Consider the following 21,703-nt stretch of genomic DNA (forward strand, 5'->3'; position numbering starts at 1 on the left):
TGCTGCCCTGTCCCCTGGGGCTCGGGACTGGAGCGGGAGAGGAGGGTATGGTAGCAGCAGCAGGTGGGTTCAGCAGCCCTTGCACAAATCCAGACTCGGCTGCCTCAACCCAGACAGATACGTTTGCTCTGGAGTGGGTTTTCTTGTTGCAGTGGTTGGGAGCAGGAGGGAAGGGGACAAGGTGTTGAAGCAGGTGGCTGCACTCCAGGTGAGGTGGCGTGTGAGCCTGGCTGCGGTGGCCGAGCTGCAGGTGTGTGCTGCGTAGGTTGTGCATGCTGCAAAGCTGTGGACTTCATGCATGTGCATAGTGGAACAGATGATAAAAGTAAACAAGAGAAATTAAATCCCCAATGGTGTTTGTGGTCCTGGAAAGATTTCACCTTACTAAAAGCTGTAACTGCAGTTCATAAAGCAAGGAAGCATTTCAGAAAGCATCTTATTGCTTCAAGTGTTGGTGTTTGTTATTCTCTACTTAGTACTACAGCTGTGTGCGATAGGTTGTAGGACTGAAGGATGAGGTGGAGGGGCCAAGAAACACATAGGTGTCAAGGGAAGATGGATATATCCTAAGTGGAATTGTGGGGTTCCATGCATCATGTACTTGCTGGGCAAAGGCATGTTCTGTGCTGAAGGTTGTGCAAAATTAACCTAATGATCCTTCCTGACTTTTGAATTATAGTGGGAAAGGATTGGCTCCCAACAAAGGTGTGTTTGAAAAAGAAACATTAACAAAAGATGAGTGTGTAATGACCAGGGCACTCTTGTGCTGTAAATTGTTGTGTAGCACAAGATCAGAAGTACAGGATACAATTTCGCCACCAACAGCTGTGATTTAAGACTTAACTGCCTCCATACTGAATTCCAGTGCTGAGAAAGTCATCTCCAGCCCATGGGTTCCTCCATCACTTAACCTTATTTTACACCCTTTTATTTTGTGACTGTTTAGTTGGCAGGCCTTATCATGGCCACATGTTTCAGTCCTTTCTATAGATCATGAGCCATGACTGCCCTGTCAACTCCCAGCCCAGCTGCAGCCAAAGCCTCTCTTGCTAATAGTAGTGTGTGAATGCTTTGGAGTGTGCTGCACACCAGTATTTTGCCTTCATCCCCATCCTCTTCTACCGACATCCTCCCTTCCTATGTGTGTGCACAGTGATTGTGTGTACACAGAAACCTACTGCTGATAAAAAGGCCCTTTCATTGCAGCAGGAGCCATTAGACACATTTTGCTGTAGGTCAGCAGAGTCAAGCAAAAACAATAGTAAAACCAACAACTTTACTTGGTCAAGCCCACATTTATAGGTAGAAATTGTATCTGTCATAAGGCAATGTAAAGATGTGAGATCTGCAGGATCTGAACATATCTGGTATTTTTTTTCTTTCATAAAATACATTACCTGCTACTACAGAAATTGCTCTTAGACTATGAAACTGTAGCATTTCCAGCACCGTGTGGCTCCTCTGCTCAGCAGCCTGATCGTATCTCTGTACAACTCTTTTCTCCGGAAATTGTAACATTCAAGTGTTTTGTGAGTAATTTGATTTTAATCGGGTCTGTTTGTTGGTGCCAAACTTGTGGGTCGCTGATTGGGAGAGACTGTGCCAGCCAAGCCCCACATCTTCCCCTTTGTCATAGGAGCCCTTGATAATTGATCCAAAATGTGTGCCAGCAGGTTTTGATGTAGGGAATGAAACTTGTGCTGATTTATCAGTGATCTGTGAGCAGCTCCTGCTGTGGATAGTATGCAGGTAAAAGGCACTCTGGGCAAGACAGTGTTGTCAGGATTTAGCCTTTATTTAGTGAATTTACTTGCAGGTGCTGTTTAAGTGCGATGTGTGAGCCTGAGGCTGACTGTAGAAACTGAGGTGATGGCTGAGTGGGATGAGCGTTGCTGTGTTTGCAGCGCCGACTGCCTGCATCTGGCTGGGGGAATTGTTGTCCCCTCCCAGGCTGTTCCACCTGGGTGCTCGGGGCACTGTGGGGCTCTGAGGTCTTGCTGATAGTTGGGGAGTCCTAATGGTGATGCGGTGATGGACAGTTAAACTGCATCCAAAATAATTTCCAAGCATTTTTGGGTCAGTGTTGACATCAGTGCAGAGCGCAGTTAATTGCTACGCAGAGAGGTGTTGAGGAGGCAAGCAACTTCTGCTCAGATTCTGGACAATTGCTAAAAAGTGCTTATGCAGGAAAAAAGCCCCGTATGGCCTGTGTGTCCACAACTGCATTTCCAGGAGCAAGCTTAGAAGCTATGGAGGCACCTCTAGAAAGTGACTCTTGTGTTGATCTAAATCTGAGCTCCAAAAAGTTCTGGTACTGAAGTGTACCTGTGTGATGCATGTGGGAAGAGTTTATGGGAAAAAAATAATTATACATTTTGTTTTCATCATTGTTATAAGTATGTCAGGGATAAGCAATGAGTGGACTCTAATAGCAGAGAGGTGTTGGGGAGGGAGCAAATTTTTATGGAAGGGATCTTATGTTAATCTTTTTGGTCGTGGTGCAACCTCATAAGTGATTGCCACAGCAGAGGGGGTGGTGCAGTCAAAAGCAAAAGGCACGTTGGGCTACAGCTTTTTCCCCTGTCACCTTACTTTCCTAAAGGAAAGGGCACACATAGATTTTTTGTTTATGTACCCCACTTCATTCCAAAGATATTTGGTCCCATAGGCCACTTTTGCCAGACTTGACAAGAGGTGAAGTCTCCAAGAGAAGCTGTTCTCAGTTCTGGGGAGAGAGGAGACGTGGCAGGGCCCCAAAGGGAGGGGACACCATAGCGTGAGCTGTCAGACGTCAGGGAAAGAGCGTACCCACTTGTCACCACCGTGGGAAAAGCTTCAGTCAGGTCTTGCTATCAAACAAAGGATACAAGTGTGTCATGTATTTTTCTCTCTGGTGCAGGGGCTGCGAGGGTGTGGTGTATAAAATCTCTAAGTCACAGGAGTTGCGTTTGATGGATTTAACAAGGCTGTGTATGGCAATATGGGAGTTAAAAGCCAGGCAGGATTGGCATGGAATTGGCTTAGTTAAGGGCAAGTTGAGACTGATAACAGTAAAGCAGGGATGCAACCAATGCCTCTTTTATTGCTTCATATCCTCGTTTTAATGGGAAGGCTGTAATTAGGGAATTCAGCTCCAAGCTATGACCTCATTGGCTGATACTCTCATCAGATGTTTCCTTAAAAATAATTCATTAGAAATCAGGGAGTCTTCCTTAGCAGCTCATCTTCTAACAATGCAGTTCTTCCTGAAATGCTGGTTTCCAGACCAAAAGACTTGACTGGAATCCAGGGGCAGAGCAAGAGACCTTTGCATGCAAATAACCTCTTTAGCAACATCAAAAGGCTTTTCTTTCCCCTGCTCTTCTCTGCCCATCTATTTTGGTCTAGAAAAAATGATGGAAGAACACCGTCCATCTGTTGTCCTGTGTTTCAAATAATGGTAGAAGTATCCTGCTAACAGGTGATGGAAACTTTTGCCCTCAGATGTCTGCTAGATGTTCCTGTGCAAACGTTCAGAACAGGGTTGCGATCTTCTGCCGTGACTTTGTAGAGTTTGAAGGCTCCAAGGGGCCACTTGCTGCTTCAAACAGAGGGTAAATCCTTCTCTTTCTAATGATGCCCTGACTGTGTAGGGGTTAAGGGAATTGCCTGGTGTTCAGAAGATTGCAGCACTACATGAAAGGATGCTCAGAAGCTTGAAAGACTGGACTTTGTTGAGCAGACAGCTTTTAATTCAGCCTGTCTGAAGGTAACCATGTCCGCAGCGGCTGAGGTTGTCATTTCATGCTGCAAGAGTTTAGAGAACACGCACAGAATTCCCAAGCCCACCACACCCACGGTGGGTTCCCACCCCTGTTCTGCCCTCCTAGTGCCAGTGCACCTACTTGTGGATCTGTGCTGTGGAGCAGCTGAGTGATCCAGGGTCATTAGACCATAGAACACACCCTAATGCATTTCTCCCAGGGTTGCTACATTTTTTTTTTTTTCTCCAGGTTGGTTCAGTGTTCCAGGTCACTGTGGCCCCATAAATCATGTATGTTTGCAGGAGTGGTGGATTGGTGAGGGATAGGTGGATATTCTGCAAGCACTGGAGGCCTTAAGGCATCAGAGCAGCAGTGGGTGCCACAAGGTGAAGTGACGCGTAATCAGCAGGTTGTTTGTTTGCAGACCTCTTACCTGCCAGATGTTTGCATAAGAACACTAAATCAAGCAAAATCAGAGGTGAAGGGCACTCCTGGCTTGCAGGATGGGTCACAGAAAGGGTTGTTTTGTTATGCTTTTGAAAGAATAAAACAATCATTAATGAACTGTTCTTCGCATTGGTGAAGTGCCTTTAATCCGAAGATGTAAATCTATTTAGAAACACTAGGAAGAAGAAAGGTGTGTGCCTGTATCATTGATGCTGGTCCCTCAGGGTCGATTGTCCAAAATTCAGAGTTTTGGAGCCTGACACTCAGAGCAAGTGTTGCCTCTGGCTCCAGGTGAGACCCTGCAGCCTGGGAGGCATTGCCATTTCTTGGGGCTGCTGTTAGTACTGGGGTGTCTGTGTGACAGCAGGTGAAGTTAATAAAAGAAAATAATTAAAAAAACCAGCTTGATGGAGGAAAGGATGAAAACTAAACCACCTGCCTAGTACCAGTGGCTGAGTCAGGAGGGAAGTCCTGCTCTCCTTGCTGCTGTTCCCCATTGCAGAATCATGTTGAAATCAGTAAACATTGGGCAACTTCCAGCCATCTGGCAAATCCTCCTCCACAGCAGTGTGCTACACACAAAGCTGCAGGCACCTCGTATGTCCTGTGACTTGCAGCACATCGGAAAGATCATCGGAGCTGCTGGTCATGGTGTAAAGTTCACTTCCAGTTGTAGGTGAGGAATCATTGCATTTTTATTCCTCTCAAGCTCAGAAGCTGCTCCCATGAGGGAACCTTGGGAAGAAGCTACAAAAGGGAACATCAGTGGTAGCATTTTGTCTAGAGCAAATGAAGCATAGGTGCTCCTCCTCCCACAGACCCACATCAGTTGTTTCACCCCAGTTCCTCAGTGCCCAGAACACCTTTTCCTTTCAGTTCCCACTGCTCCTTCTGCAAGTCAACAGCCACAGCTGCTCTGCTCCTTAGGTGCTTTTAACACAAACCTCAGAATGGTCTCAAATTGAGATATGGAAAACAATAGTAGGGGCAGTCTCTTGAATAAAAAGGCCCCTGTTGGGTTGAAAAGGTTGTGGTGATGAGAGGAAATTAACTCCTTGGTTTTGAGCAGGGCCTGTCAAATTCTATTTAAAAAAACTATATAATTATCCCTCCCCTAGCCTTTTTATACTAAAATAAGTTTTCAAATGAAAATATAAGTGTAAGGATTTTTTTGAAAGTAATCAACTTTTTCATATGAAAGTTTGTTTGCTTGTTTCGGTGTTTGGTTTTGACAAAAGCTTGACATTTCTATCACCACAATGCTGCCATTATTCCTCTGAGCTCTTTCTTTGTGCCAGGTACAACTGGAGGCTCTCCACAAATGATGACACCACAAAATCAAGTCTGCCCATTTCATGAATGAGCCCGATTTTTATTCTTCTTCATCACAAAAGTCATCCCACATTTGTTGTACACACTGTTGGTTGCTGTGTTACGGGACATATCACCATGTACCAGATGCTTTACTCTTGCAGAAGCATTTCTAATGGCGATGGCAGCTTCTATTAGCTGAATTTTAGAACAACAGCAAAAAAGAATCATACAAAACCAAAATATCATCTTCGGCTGCATAGCAAATATGGATCAAAAATTTAACACCGTTATCAGATCACAAGCGTAAATATACCTCACCATAAATAAAATTAATTGTACAAAATAACTCAAAGCAGCTTTTCATACAAATATGGTACATTTGACAAGAGTTTTTAAGAATATTTTCTTGGTTTTTTTTTTTTTTTTTTTTTACACCTTCAATTCTCTTTTCTTTTGTTCTCAAAGACACATGAACCTACTGGGCTGGAGTAATGCAGGAGAAAAAAGACTAACATGTTGTTCAATTCTAATAAGTGCTGTCAGAGTTTAAAAGGAAAACTATTGAAGTGCTGAGCTTGAACTAGTTTGCTTCCCCTTTCTATTTCATCATCGAAAGTCAAGTGTAGCATCATTCAAGAAAGGCGTGTGCACTGCCAATACTTGTATTTTATAATGTCAAAGCCAGAGGGAACATTAAAATAATCTAGTCTGACTTAATTTGTGGCACAGGCCATCCTTTCTCCCCTCTGTAATTCCTGTATGGAGCCAACAATTTGTCTTTGCAGTAGACATTCCAAGTGGTGGCTGGTAAATCCTGGGGAGTTTGCAGACTACTTTGGGGTAAGCAGGAAAATGTAAGTAAAAAAGCAAATCCATAGTCAGTGGACTTAAAAGTATCCAGACAGGGGTCCACATTTCCCTAGGGAAAAAAAATAGGTGTCTGCAGACTGTAAAAGGCTGAAAATTACAGGATTAGAGCATATTTGCAAAGAAGACACCCAAACTTGGCAGAATGTCTGCAAGTGTGGAAAATATGACTGATCTTTTGCCATTCAGTTACTGTTTAGCCCTAATATTACAAATTTGCCTCCTATTTTCATTAACAATTATGACATTAAGAAAGGATAGGAGAAAAATTCCATTTTCATGGAGTTCTTTAAAGACCTAAGACTGGACCTCTTTCTCATATACACTCAAGAAGGGTTACAGAACTGAAGCTAAAGACTATCTGCATCCTTTAGATAATAAAAGGACAACAACATCAAACCTCAGAAATGAAGATAAGATTATTCCTAGCTGATATCTCATACTACTTGAGCAACAAGGCAAAACATCTGCATATGCTCTACAGTCAAAAACACTTCACATTTTGTCCACGCACTTTGGACTTTTTGCTCAAAACATTTCAGCCCTCACAATCTGAAGGGATTTTGTGTTTTTGCCAGCAAATGCGAGGGCAGCAGAGAGAGATAATCTACCTGTTCTTTCAAGTACATGCAACTGTGTTTTGCAGAGTTTCCGAGAATTATTATGGGTAAAACTTCAGCAAAAGAATGCAAAGTGATATTCATGTTTAGGTAAAATACCTCTTGACTCACTCCAGACCTAAACAGATATTTAAATTGACCTTACTATATCCTATCTTGTCTAGGTAGCTGAGACTGGGCTATGTGGTACTGTTCATCCTTCTGTATTAACTTCTTGCTGGTTTCTGAGAAGGCTCCAACATCCCATAATGTGTCAGACGCAGTAGGACATTTAATTTGTGCTGTGCCCAAAGGAGGCTCTGGGAGCCAAACAGGGACTTGTGCCACCTTTTCAGCAACACTTTCATACCAAAATAACAAGCACTTGCTATTTAGGTCAGGAAAAACAGGATCTCAGTTGCATCTATTTTCCTTGTATCTCGTTTTCCATAAAAAATAAAGTGCTTGATTCTCCTCTTCCTTTTAAAAATATATATCTGTAGATACCCTCACTCCAGTAGGCTAGAAGTGTTTGAATGCGATGGAAAACCAAAATTGACATCCTTAGTGGAACAGTAAATAGAGAGCAAGAGTCCTGCGGTGTCATCGAGTCCCAGATGCTCTTCTGCTCTTTGTCACAACAGAGAGGAAACAAATCCCCTTGCTGGGCTGGTCCTTCCCTGCCACTCAAACACTTCAGCCAGACTTCTTGAGTTTCCATTCTACTTTCAGATTACTGTGCCACACAATTTCCTCCCTGCAGTTTAAACGTCTGTCTCGGTAATTAAAGGAAACTCGCGATGTGATAATGTCCAGCACTTTTCATGTGTGGGGTATTTCTTGATTATCAAGGGAGAAGGTGGTGAGTGTCTGTGAGAAGAAATTCATCCCACCCAGCAAGATCTCCTCTTGCTAATAGTAGTGTGCTGGCTGTTGTTTCCTAAGACAAAATGCTCCAGCTGGGACATTTCTGCTAATTAATTGTATGTTCCCTCTGAGAGAATAAATGCCCAGGCTCTGCCTTTTTAACATCTGTAATAGCATGCAGTTTACAAGGCATGATGGCATGCATGAAAGGAATATATATTGTCACATCTGTATGCTGTAACAGCAATTATCTGCTGTTATCTGTCTAAAGCTGAGAAATCAAAATATTGCCAGTGGCAAGGCTAGCATTGTTTTCTCTTGGGGTATGTGGTTTGATCTCCTTTAAGCACAAGCTTTTGTATCACTTCAATGACACTACTGTGGGGAAGCAAGGAAGACCATGAGTTATGGAATCCTCCTTGAAGTTCCTACTGGATTTGTTCTCAGTATCCAGGAATCTTAGATTGGCTGAGTAGGAAGAGGAAACAGATGTCAGTGCTTCCTCTGAACACTTTTAAATGTGGAAAATTCTGGGTATTTTTTAATGCTTATCCTATATTTTACCTCTTCTAAACCACTGTATCTTTTCTGAGTGATGGGAAGTTTCCTAAGCCCTGCTGATAGTCACCATTCTCTGAAGAAAGATATGTGGTCTCTGTGCTGCTAGGAATTTGTCTAAAACAAGGGAAAATAGCATCCCAGAACATACACAAATAACACACCTCAGCTCTCATCCTTGGCTGAAGATGAAAGATCATATATGTTCAAGGCAACTACACCTGCCTCCTGTCAGGACCAGTGATTATTTCCACCCAAATTAATATGTTCATGAACACATTCACATGAATGCAGCCTCTTCTGTAGTCCTTCAGAAATCTTGTTTAGTCCAGGGAAGATGTGTCTACAGGGGAGAACCCTTTGCATTAAAAGAAATGGATGTCCCATAGCAGGGAAAAAGCTAGGCCAGGTTCTCTTTGCCCAGCTCACTGAAGTGCTGAGGAGTTACTTGGCGACTACATCATTGCTATTCTGAAACCCACGTGCAAAAACTCTCTTTAACAGATGCCAGAAAGGCCAACGATGTGGCAGAGGACACAAAGCTAGCCCCAGCCTGGGGCACGCAGCCATCCAAGACCAGCATGGCACAGCTCCTCTGTGCCCATCACTTGATCCTCAGGGTGCTGCCACAGATGACATCCTGCCTTCATCCCTTCTTCTCCCCAAGCAGTGAACCAAGGGCTTGCCTTCAGACCCTCCTGCTCCATGGCTGGTGGCACATGTCATTGGGGGTGTTGATTTGCCCCATTGTTTCTGTGGTGGGAGTAGGCTCCTGGCACTGTGGAAGCATGGAGCTCTTCCACCAGGAGCACCACGTTTGGGGCTGCAGTATGGCTTCAGAGTGACGTGTTCGATTGGATGAACCACAAGGAAAAAACGGACCGCTTCATCATGGAAAAAAAGCACATTTTGCCCGCCCACCCCCACCTATCCCCAAGTCTGAAAGCTACAAGTAAAACTGATCACAGGGATGGGACAGAAGAACATGCACTCAAACAGGGCCAGATGGGAAGATGCGTCCTTGTGTGTAGTAGGCATACCCAGTCTTACTTTGTTGCCAGATCTCACACCATTGAGTTTACCCCTCCCAGCTCTTCGGGGCTCAGTCTCTTCTCCCTTCCCAGCCAGCGCAGGGTCAGTGTCCACACTAGCAGGTGGTGGCCAGCGACTGGTGGATTGGGGGCTGGAAGCAGCGCACGTGCTCCACCGTGGAACTGTCTGTTTCCACCGACTTCATGTACTTGTTCAGGATGGCAAAAATCTCATTGTTCAGGATCTGATACTTCCTGATCCTGTCAGCCATCTTCTTCAAGGGCTGGAGGGATGATGAAGGAGAAAAAGAGCAGATGAAGAAAGTCTTATATCATCCAGCCAGCTAGAAACTACCAGTACCTCTGCCCCCGCTGCTGAGAAACCTCTGCTAAAGCAAAGCAGCTATAACACGTTACGGTTCCACTTAGCACCTCCCAGGGACCGGTGACCCACTTCATTATAGGGTTTGAAGAGTCAAGACAAAGCATTAACAAGGTCAGTGAGTGGTCCTAAGTTAACTGATCTGAAGTGTAGACTACCAACTCCTTATTGATAAAGCCACTGAGATCACAGTATGGTTGCTGGAAATACCAGCTTCTCTGCTCCAGCTTCCCAATCCCAGGAAGAAGGGAAAAGCTTTGGGAGAAAAAAGATTTGATTGTTAAGCCAATTAAAACCTTGGCCTCTCTGATGAAGCTGCAGATGGAAATCTCACAGTGAGCATGTCCAGTTTGAATAAAGTTAACACGGGGCATGGTTGTAATTTATGAGTTTGAACAAGGCAAGACAGGAAACAGAGAGGGAGAAGTGTACTGATTCAACTTACCACGTTTTTTATGATTTCATCCTTCCCGTCCTGCCTCTGCACCTTCAGCAGGTGGTAGCAGAAGTCAAAGAGGTCAAAGCGCCGTTGCTGTCCAAGGAGAACAATGATAGAGCAACCTGCCCAGTTCAGACCATCTCCAAAGCACTGCCTGGAAGGAACACAGGGTAACAGTGGGGAGAGATGACAGGATAGAGTTAGGTAAGAGAAGTCCTCCTGTGGCACCAGGAACTTTACTTGGTGAATTCCTGGGGAATTCAGATGCAGTCCTACACCTAGAATGTGGTATAAACCTAGAGAAAACGAACTGGGAAGGAGATATGCAGAATTAACACCAGGGCCAGGCTGTGCAGGGCACATCACAGGGTACGATGGAAGAGGACCTAGCCCCTGACTTGGGTTGTTTGCCCATCTACCCATCTCCTTCTGCATGTCGCCTTGGGTATGTCCTTTTACATTGCTCTTTTCCACAGCTGTTCAGATAAAAAGCTGAGCGACTCTTTATGTCCGTGCATGACAAAGTCCTTTCATCAAAGACCCCCATTCTCCCTCCACCTCTAGCCTGGCTGAGAGCATCCTAGCATCCCGCTACCTCATGAACAGCACTGAGGGCAGAGCCAGCTGAGGGACTCACTCTGCAGTGAACTCGTTGGTGCCCACGGGGATGCAGTACACAAACTGCATGGCACTCCAGAGCCGGTGGAACTCCACGCACTCGTCCACGTGCATGACCCCGTTCGTCGGGGGTGGCCCGCGCCAGATGGGGTCCTGCAGGTAGCTCCTAATCCGTGTCAGGATCACCTCGAACATGGACAGCCCGCAGCATAACCGCTCCTTGGTCAGCAAGTCACCCTCCCGGGCGATGGCTATTTGCTGGGGAGGAGGACAGCCAAAGAAACAGAAGTGACAATGTAATACGGACCTTCTCGCTGGACTTAACGCTTCCTGGTGTCCCCGGCTCCTTCCAAGTTAACGCACATCCCGTGCAGGGTCCAACCTTACCTCTGATGGCTGCTCCTGTGGCACTCCCCACCAGAGAACACTCATCCCTCAAATGGAAGACTTAATATTGTCCTCAATTAGATTTCACTAAGCTAAGTATCTTTTGAAATAACTATGTACGTCAGAAAACAAAAGTTGAAGGCAAAGCTCTGACTAGAAAAACTGATCCTTAATTCTTCTAGCACACTATTCTGTTATGTTAGTGATACTCAGCGTTGCTGGATTTAATTTCATCATTTCTGCAGATTATGAAGATAAAACAGGAGAGAACAGGGACATTTTGCTTCCCAGGACATTGCCACTATCTCTTTAAAATGTAGATAGCCTGTAGCTTTCTTGATTTCTTTTGTAGTTAGGGTATAAAAGCTCTGAGGAAGATGAGAAGCCACTGGAACCTTAATACTGGAAAACCTGTGGATCATAAAAAATTCAAATAATATTTTTTTACATATGTGGAAGCTTTACATGTGTGGAGGATTTCTGTGACATCCCCACTGAGATTTACTTGTAAAAATCTGAAATGGCTCCACTGGATGGAGTTCATTTGGCTTTTACACTATCAGAAAATTAAAAGAGAATTGGCTTCATTTCAGCCCCGTTGCTCTCCCTGAGGAAAGAAAAAAGGGGATTTTAAATAAGTTGGGTCTCCCCCCCAGTATGGGAGCACTGACCCCACTGACTGCGGCTGGGCTGCAAGTGCGGAGTTCGCTCGCTGCCTGATATCCTTGTAGCTGCCCCTTTTCTTCCCATTTCCAGCAGCATTGCTCACTTCTCTTTGCAGCACTGCCAAAAATAACATGGGAAATGGGCGCCGAGTGCTGTCGGTCATGCCCATGGCTGGGGGAGGCCCCAGCTCTGCCACACTCATCCCCGTAGATGAGCGGCTGCCCCGGCACCCTGGTCCCACAGGACATTGTACCCCTCACCACTTTGGCAGAGGCATGCAGAGTGCACATGGGAATTACCGGCCCCCCGCCTATCCCAGAGGACCTCCTGGAGCTTTAAGTAGTTCTTAAGCATTTGCTCTGTTTCCAGCTGTCCCTGTAAAGCCTATAAAAACATCATCCTGAGCAGAATCACAGTGTGGGCTCAGAGCATCTGGCACAACAGGCAGGCACGTGTCCTGGCCAGACATTTAAGAAGATGAATTATGCTCGGTTTACTTGGGTGATCTTTATTCCACTCTAAAAAACACGCATGTGCCTGCAAATCCCCTTTCCTGACTATTAGTTTATGCTGGCAGTAACCTAAAGCATTTTTAGTTTGGTGGCTGTTGAGATTAGAAGTGTTACAATTCCTGCTTGTGCCACAATTTCAAGGACGTTCTGGGAACCTCTGATCAATTAATGTTCAACTAATAGCAAATATCAAGGGAAAGCTGTACTGCTGTGCAGAGGCCATATTGGGATCTTTTGATTTCTTAAACACAGGAATGATATCAGCAGTTTCACGGCACGCGCTTGCGTATGTTTGCTTAGCAAGTAAAGATTTATTTTACCCAGCTTGTTTTTACAGTGAAAGGCTGTGTACTTTCCTCATCTGCTCCAAACTCTTATGGGTACAGAGTAGTATCTGCATAATCTATGATGGCAAAATGGGGACAGAGAAGAAGTAAAGCCATTTCACATACAAAGGTGTTAGCATTACTGTTTGCTAAGGTATAGTGACAGAACAAGTACTTTTGAGAACACACTGGTCCAATTATCTCAGTCTACTGTTTCTGGAGAAATCTTAATCTAGAAAGGGACATACCTGGCTTTCAAAGGATGTAGTGCCACTCAGTTACACATATTCACAGATGGAATTTGTTTCTAAAATTCATCACCCTAAGACCAGTCTCTGATACAGGACTACTACTGTTGGGTAGGTATCTAACATGCTGAAGGCAGCTGGAGAGGTATTAGGCTTGTGGCCAGATCTGCCTCACAGTCTGGGGTCCCACCAACCTCTAAGATCAGGATAAGAAGGGTGCTCTCAAGATAAACTGTCAAATGATGCCACTGTACTGGCTCAACTATTCCTTCGGTCTTCAAAAGGAAAGGCTCCTATTATTTCCAATGAAAAAATGAAACTAATCAAGCACTTTTGAAAACCCCTTACTAAATATCCATATGATCAGCATTAAAAGGGCGAGGATTCCTTTAACAAACCACTTTGGCCTCCCTGGTTCTTTATGAATCACCTATCAGACAGCTGCCTGTGGATTCATAATGCACACTGATTATTTACAATAATCACTGACAGGTTTCCTGCTATTGCGCTATACCTCTTTGGCAGCTTGTTAACTAGCAAGCCTGCAAGAAGGGTACCCAAAGCCTGCAAAGACTGGTAGATCCCCACCAACTACTGCAGCCTCTGTCTAAGCCCCTTCACAGCATGTAATTATATGAAATGCATAGGGCCACATTTTGGGAGAGGCATCTAGCAGGCAACTTCTGCTTAGATTCTGGACAATTGCTAAAATGTGCTTATGCTTACGCAGGAAAAAACCCCGTATGGCCTGTGTCCACAACTGCATTTCCAGGAGCAAGCTTAGAAGCTATGGAGGCACCTCTAGAAAGTGACTCTTGTGTTGATCTAAATCTGAGCTCCAAAAAGTTCTGGTACTCAAGTGTACCTGTGTGATGAATGTGGGAAGAGTTTACGGAAAAGAAATAATTTTTAGCAGGACAAGAAATACATTTTGTTTTCATCATCGTTATAAGTAGGTCAGGGATAAGCAACGAGTGGACTCTAATAGCAGATTTCAATGATGATTTTGCATGGAAAGGAGGAGAGATAGAAAGACCAAGACAAAGACACAAAAACACAGAGGCGAATTCTTTTTCTCGAGTGTCTCCTTTAAAAGGAAGCTGATGGGAAGTGAGAGAAGTGTCTAGGAGGTAAGACAAACCCCTCGGTTACCAGCCAGTTTCTTTGTTTCATATAATTTCCAATGAAACCAAGTCCAAAATGTCCTTGGTTCATCAGAAAAACAAGAAAAAAATGAACAACTTCCCACCTGCCATAGATCTGTCACCTCATACAATGGAGTGTTCGTTCCATTCCCTTGGCAGGACATGACAGCAAAAGGTGTTGATTCATTTAATATTTTGCATGATTTTTATCCTATTGACCCCACTAAGTAGGCAGTGGAAGTTTAGTAATTGATATCAATGAGGCTCGAATTTTGCCCATTACATTGATCAATCTACGGAGATATTTTAATGGTATTCAATTTTGGCACAAATGAGATCTTTTCCAAGCTGAGACCCACCTCAAGAAGACACTTAAGTGGAGCCGTAATTTTAAGCATGTGCTGAAGCTCTAAGCATGTGCTAGGAGGGAAACCATTCTCAGATGTATTCCTTGACAGGGATGAGCTTAAAAAACAGACCACACTGCAGCCCTAAAATGAGATCCCCAAAAGTGATGGCAATTGATGAAGTCAGGGACAGCTCTGCCATGTTCCCCCTCAAACCACCCCAGAAATTCTCCATCTTTTTAAAAACGGGGAGGAAAGAGTTTGAATCAGAGGTGCTCATATTCAGAGCTGGCTTCTAGCACACTTGCCTTACAGCTCCCTGCCCGAAGGCAGCAACACACCATCTTTGGACCTGTTCACAAATTTCCATTCAAGGAGTCTACTAGGGCAAGGATTCTGATTTTCTAGTCCGAATGATGTTTTGGAAAAAAAAAAAAAAGGAAAAAAAAAAAATTAGATCACTTTCCTGAGGCCAAACAGGCCATCTGAGGACTGCTATGAATTTTCAACAGCCATCCCTTTCAATGAAATCCTTACCTGCGGAGTGCCCAGCCTCTCTATTAAGGGAACCAGGTGAAGTGGGGCATACTTGGCTTCGAGACGCTTCATGCGCACCTCCAAGCGTTCTCCTTCTGTTAAGCGAGCAGCAAACAGTGAAATGAGAGGAGGAAGTGGAGACCCGCAATTTCCGCCGAGTTTGCTCAGAGCTGCCCCCCAGCAACCATCCAACGAGCCTTTGGATCAGTGAGCCAAACCGACAGCAAATGAGGGAACCAGTGATGCAGAGGAGGGATGTGCGATTGCAGTCTCAGCAGCAGCTTAATCACACATGTCCAAAAGCGTGTCCCTGTTACTGACCGCTCCTGGTGAGATGGACATTTCATGCTGTCATTCTCCAAAGAGGCTGTGAAATGGCTTTAAAACCTTAAGGGAACCCCCAAGCTGACTAAGGTTTCATTCTGTAACTAGGCTACAGAAAATGCACCCCTGGCATTTGTTTCCACCTGACTTTTGGCTGTATCCACTTATCTATTTCGAGGGGGAAGCAGGGCCAGAACTACTCCTCAGCAGAAATGGGAGAGAAACAGCTTCTGGGCAGAGACCCCTGAGTCTGTCCACTGCTTCTCTCTCAGCTTCTTACCTTTGATGTAGACCCTGGGCAAAATATTTTGGAAGGGAGCAGCATGCAGCAAATCACAAACTTCTTCCTGGGACTGAGGCAGGAAGAAAGAAAGATAAAGTAAGTTAAAAAATACCTATAGGGGTTGAGTGTATGGCTCAGGGGCCTGGGCAACACCACAATCCATGTCTACAGCACCTATTCAAATCCAACCCAGCTCAGTAGTAACCCTGGTGGTTTCAACCTAAATGAACTAAAACTGGAAGGAATACCTCTAAACTTAAGCCAGGAAGTTTCCTCAACTCAAATAAGTTACTTTCTGCCTGTACAAGGCCAGAGCTTTGTATTTATTTTCTGTCCCACTTACTAGCACTGCAAGTAAGAAGCGATAAAGAACATGGAGATTTCAGTTTCATCTTAACCTGATGACTTCCTGCTGTTTATTTTTACAGAGAGTGCCCAGGTGAAAATAACCCTTTGGCTTACTTATTTTAGGGTGTGTCTGTGTAAAATATACTGATGCATGGCTCTACTGCAAATAGGTACAGAATATGTTGGTCAGAAATTATTTGGTTGTTCATCTGGTGTTCTCAGTCAGGGCTACCAGACCAGAATCCCAGTGGTGTAGGCACTGGGGAGATTAAAACAGAAGTCCAGAGAGGAATAACATCATGAGATGCCACCTGAGAGAATGCATGCCGATGCACTTGAGAAAAAATAATCCCAAACACAGATGCACAAGGAGAAGAAACCTAGAAATAGGCAGGTGGAGACTGAGGAGCGATGGCTGACAATACATTGTATACAAGTCTGCAATGGGAAACAGCAGCAAGGAAACCAAAGCTGTTTAACACAGAGGCATTGCGTCACAACAAGGCATTCGTTTGCTCCTACAAAAGTCTAGTTCTAGGGCATGCTTTCAGTCCTGAGCTTATCATAGAGATTTAGACATACTCGAAAGCAGGTCATGACAGTGCAGCAAAAGATACTTGGGGGCCGGATGGAATGGCTCGGCTGGGTCTGTTTGGGATGCACGGATGGATAGCCCACCTTCCAGCCAAGAGGGAGAGGACAGCGTAGCATGGAGCTGCAGGAGGCTGTACCGGCACATGGATGCTGGGATGAGAGCGAGTTTGTGGGAGTGCAGTTTGTGACACAGTGCTGACATGACAGGAGCAGCCCAGGGTCCCTCCACGTATAGAGAGATGCTGATGCTGACAGAGTGTGCCTGTCACCTTGGTTATTTGTTTGCAAAACACTATTTGTCCCTAGATGAATGCTTTTTCACTGCTGTTTCCCTCTGATAAAGAGAGTATTTTTACCATTTGCAGCCTGCAGTCACCTGACATCTGTCCCAAAATTAGTCATGTTATTAACAGATTTCCTTCCCAAGGCTCATTACCTGACAGTATGAATTCTGCTTAGAAATTTAGTCCCAAGCAACCCCTCTCTCCTCAAATTTAAACAATAAAAAAGGAGCAGAATGGAGCAGACTGCTCGTCTTCACTAGAGCAGTCTCTGCCAGCAAATACCTCCAGCTTTAGTTCATTGTGACAGCTCTGAAGATAACTGCACCATAAAAGCAATCGCTCCTGCTGCATAAGACCTCCATTAGAGGGAAAATCATCTTATGTGATGGCTCTTCAAATCTGACATCTTCCAGCGAGCGAGAATTAGTGCCTGCTGCATGTAAAATGGCTTGATATTCTGAAATCTATTTCAGTGTAGAAAACCAGGGGATCAGAGAGGGAGAGACTTTGGCTGGCATGGAAAGTGGGCAGATGTGGACTTGGATGGGCAGCCTTCCTAAAGGGACCTCCACGTTCTCACCATCTTCTTTTGTTTTATTTTCTGCTATTCTACAATGCCAATATACTGCTGATGTACAGCTCCTGGGACTGAAGGAACATTTTTGCCCTGAAATGAAGGATTTCTAAAAGAAACCACTCTATGTCCCTTAAATGTCCACATAAAGATGGGACGGAACAGGCAAATGCAGTACATCCAGCATAAAATCCAACAATGAGAACAGCAGAGAGCAGTTACAAAGCCATAAAATGAACAGAAACTGCCAGGATATAGTTGGCAACTCTGGTCATTCTATAAAATAAAGCCAAGCTGCCAGGTAATATACGTCTTTAGTTTTCCTAATCTTAAGCAACTACTACTCATTGAATGTGTTTTATACATCATATTAGGAACTAAAAGTATCTCTATGTGGGGTTAAGATGCAAAGGTAATGGCAGAAATAAACATTTTGAGGATATGCAGAGATTTTTAGTTTTCCCTGTGCTCCATGGTCAGATAAAACTTAAAAATCTTTGAACTTTCTTTTGCTCTAAACAAAACTTTTTAGCTTTGCTTGGAAATTCCATTTCTGTAAAAAACAGATACAACCCTGCCAAAACCATTATGACATGGAATATGCATTTTAAATGTAAAATTGTGTTGTTGAACACTCCTCACTTGGCTCTGGGCCAAACTGCGAGATAAATTCACTACAAAGTAAATTTATTGTGTGAAAACCTAGACGGTAAGAAGATGTATGGCTCTTGGCCATAATCTTTGCCCTGTACCGGAAAGGGCATTACATGAGCTGAGAGACTTGTGCATGTACAAAACACTCATGCAGGGTGTAATACCAAGTCATCGCTCCGGCTAAGATTTGGTGAAGATAAGTCACAGGAAATATATGGACGAGCTCTTCTGAGATCTTCCTGCTGGATTGCTTTATCCTTATCACCATTAGAACCAATCAGTATTTCATTGCACTGGCACCCCAAAAAAAGCAAAGGGCTCAAATCTGCTTCTCACTGTGCAAATATGTATATAGAAAAGTAAGGATCCCTGCCCCAAAGAGCTTACAATCTAGAAATAAGCCTCAGTTGGTTTTATTGCTGAGAAGGACAAATTATGGAGTAGCTTTGGGTCCAGAAATTAAATCTAGATCTTCCAGTATTCAGATTCTCCTCCAGCAATCCCAGATATCAGTGACCAAGTGCCAATGTACGTCATCTCCCACGGACCCCAATAACACAGCCTCATAGAGACCCTGAGTATACAAGAAGCAGGAAAGTAACATTTGCCAAACTCTTCTGCTGGAGAACCCACTTCCACTTATGCTCTTGAGCAGGTAATTTCAAGTACGATCTGTTTGTGCAGGGGGTTTTGCCTTACCAAAGCCTGCTCGATAAGGAGGCAGAAGAGAACGGCATTGCCCACTTCTCTGAGGCTCTGGAACACATCGGTCTTCAGCTCCGCGTACTCAATGATGTCCTTCAGCTGATGGTGGAAAAACTCCAGGATTCCTTAAAAGACAAGGAAGGACAGTTAGAAAAGCGAGAGCAGAATCACCCTCTGACAACTTGGATAAAACGACAATCAGTGCCTGATATTTCCTTAATCACAAACTGCAAGTTGTAACTGCTAAATGGATGGATGGATGGAGACTGACCCTGGGGAGAATTAGCACGCAGTGTCTTATCCTGCTTTCAGTAACCCTTGGGAAGCAGGGAGAAATTCACATGAAGTCCTTAGACTTCCTAATCAGAGGAAAAAAGAGATTCAAGACAATGGAAGTCCTGGTGCTGGCGAATGTGCTTCCCCATCCAGCTCAACGGCAGACTTCAGTCACGCTGCAAAAAATCTTTGCATCAACTAAGAAGATCTTTTGAAAAACATCAGTGAACCCACAATAACAAAAACTTACAAAATCCTGAAAACAAAACATAAGCTACCAGAAGATATTCCCTTATCAGTCATCTGTGTGTTCGAAGGGAAATTTCCAAAAGATTTCCTGGAAAAGTTTCCTATACTTCTTCCAGTGTTGACAGCAAAGAAGCTGAAAGTCGCAGTGGGCCTGGGCCGCATTCTGCACTGGCACGTTTAATTAAACCTTGTTTAATTACTAGTGTGTGCCCGAGTAAACGCTATACAAACATGTGGGCGATCCCTTGCTCAAACCATTGTGCATCTTTCTGTAGCACCCACCTGGAGAGCCGTATTCATGTCTTGGCAAGCGGCATATCTTGGGCATTACTTCAATCAGAGTCTTCACATACTGCAGGATGGTGCCTTGTAGCTGTTGGAGACAAAGGCTCGTTAAACTGGAATGATGACTTCTCCTGGCGTTGGTTTTGAAAGAGGGTTGGTTGCAGACGAGTTCACATCTGACAGCACAGGATGAAACTTCAGCTGGAGTCTAAGAAGCTTGCTTAATTTGGATTTCACCCAAATATAAGATTCAGGCCGAGTACATGGAGTTAAAAGTGATTTTACAGCTTCCTCCCAAATAATAAATCACAGCTGCCTGGATTTTCAACTTCAAAATACAGCTTGCAGTGTTTGCATTTTTTGCAGCTGAAATCCAAACAGGGCTCAGTCTTAGATCCAGCTGGACTGGTGCTTCTAACCCAAAAAGCATTTCACCAGAGCCACTAAAGGGGACATTCCCCAGCACAGGAAATGCTCCTTCCACCTGAGGAATGATCACTAGATTTAGAGTTTTTAAAAAAATTACATAAATGTAGAATAAGCTGCTGCAGATCTGATTTTTTAAACTAACATGGACAAGAGCAAAGTATATATCTTAGTTAAAAGCGTTTGCTGTCATTTGGAGTTATACACCTGCATCCTGTAGATACATTCATTATCCAGGATTATGCACTAAACACCGTTTAGCCCAACATAGGACCTTTGTCTTTGTGTTGAATGCTGTCTGATCTTGCACACCAGCTACAATATTTTCAACTAAGTGACACAAATTAGATCTTCAGTAACTGTGGTGCTTCACAGTAGGGAAACTGGGTATATGCTTGAGATTCTCAGTTTTATATTGCTTTGTTAAGACAAGTTCAAAATTACATCACTGCAGTCAAAACAGAATTTAAATCTTTACAATGAATGAAAATCATCTTTCCAGTAAAGCAAGTGTTTTAGTAGAAAAGCATGACCTGAAAAATTATACATTTTTGCACACTCCCTCCTCTCAATGCTCAGTATTGTTAGTACACTTATGGAGGACATGGGATCATTTCCATGCAGATATCACATTTTTCTTCTGAAGAAGAGAGAACTAGAAAGCAGACAGGGCTATTGGCACCCTGGCTTCTGAATATCTGATGGAAATGGACAGTATTGCTTGAGTAAGGACTCACCTATAGCAGGAATTTTCTTATAAAGACTCGGGAAGCTGGTATCAGCACTTTTACTGCCTGCCCTCTACATTCCTGCAGTTCTCCAGGGGTATCAAAAGGTGAGGAGATACATTGCTCCTGTGCTACCGCTGAGCACCAGCACAGGTCTTGAAGGTCCCCCAGACTGCGTGAGTGCCACATCCCACCCCATCACTTCTCAGTGGCTTTTAGCAAAGCAGCCTATCAACTCTCCCACCCTCAGATGTAGGTGTCTGATCACAGTTAACACTTCAAGATGGTGGAAACACTCCATCATCCCAAGGGAATCACGGGAATTCCTCAGCAACAGTGAAAATCACACCAGTAATACAAGTGTTTCAGTGTGGATCAAGGGACACAAAGGTGCAAAGACGTGAACACACTAAACCCAAAGCCCAAGCTGACTGTCCAACTTGCACCTCTCAAGGCATTGAGGTTTTTGCATTGCCAGCGTTAGCCTCAGAATTACCAGGCTCTTGACGATCTTCAACAGCTCTTCCATGACCACTGCGATCCCTTGATAGCCAAGAAGCCTGCAGATCGTCTTGAAATGAGGTGGCCCCACAAAATTGCGGTAGGAGCTATAGATGTGACTGTAGGCAATGTTGAGAGGCTGAGAAATTAGAAGCACAATGATAGTTAGACAGGAGTATTTGCCAGACCTATAAGTAACTCTCTTAGTGTGGTGTTACGTTCCATCACTTCAAAGAATTTTTAAGAAAGGAGGAGAAATAATAATACCCATGACAAGTCCCATTTCTTCTGCTTCTTGTGGCGAAGAGGAGATGGCTTTTCTTCCTACGTAGTCGTATTCTAGTCATGTTCCTACGTGGGCATATTCTAATCTCAACACACTGTCATGTCACAAGGTTTATTATCCTGCTATGTAGCAACACCACTTTCATTTCCAAGG

The 21,703-nt window shown here is 44.1% G+C and overlaps 1 protein-coding gene across 3 annotated transcripts in view; it reads right to left on the reverse strand.

The window, feature by feature from the left end:
• Positions 1 to 5,528: 5,528 nt before the first annotated feature.
• Positions 5,529 to 21,703, reverse strand: part of CYFIP2 (cytoplasmic FMR1 interacting protein 2) — a 51,983-nt gene continuing 35,808 nt past the window's right edge. For all 3 annotated transcript variants that reach the window (XM_071814691.1, XM_065848792.2, XM_071814690.1), the window contains exons 24-31: positions 21,260 to 21,403; positions 19,607 to 19,697; positions 18,794 to 18,924; positions 15,638 to 15,710; positions 15,034 to 15,128; positions 10,885 to 11,123; positions 10,254 to 10,401; positions 5,529 to 9,710 (exon numbers count right to left, since the gene is read on the reverse strand). In XM_071814691.1, coding sequence (XP_071670792.1) covers positions 9,543 to 9,710; positions 10,254 to 10,401; positions 10,885 to 11,123; positions 15,034 to 15,128; positions 15,638 to 15,710; positions 18,794 to 18,924; positions 19,607 to 19,697; positions 21,260 to 21,403 — 1,089 coding nt within the window. In that variant the 3' untranslated portion in view covers positions 5,529 to 9,542. The remainder of the gene's footprint in view (positions 9,711 to 10,253; positions 10,402 to 10,884; positions 11,124 to 15,033; positions 15,129 to 15,637; positions 15,711 to 18,793; positions 18,925 to 19,606; positions 19,698 to 21,259; positions 21,404 to 21,703) is intronic.

The sequence above is a fragment of the Patagioenas fasciata genome, chromosome 14 (assembly GCF_037038585.1).
Source record: "Patagioenas fasciata isolate bPatFas1 chromosome 14, bPatFas1.hap1, whole genome shotgun sequence".
Lineage (NCBI taxonomy): Eukaryota > Metazoa > Chordata > Aves > Columbiformes > Columbidae > Patagioenas > Patagioenas fasciata.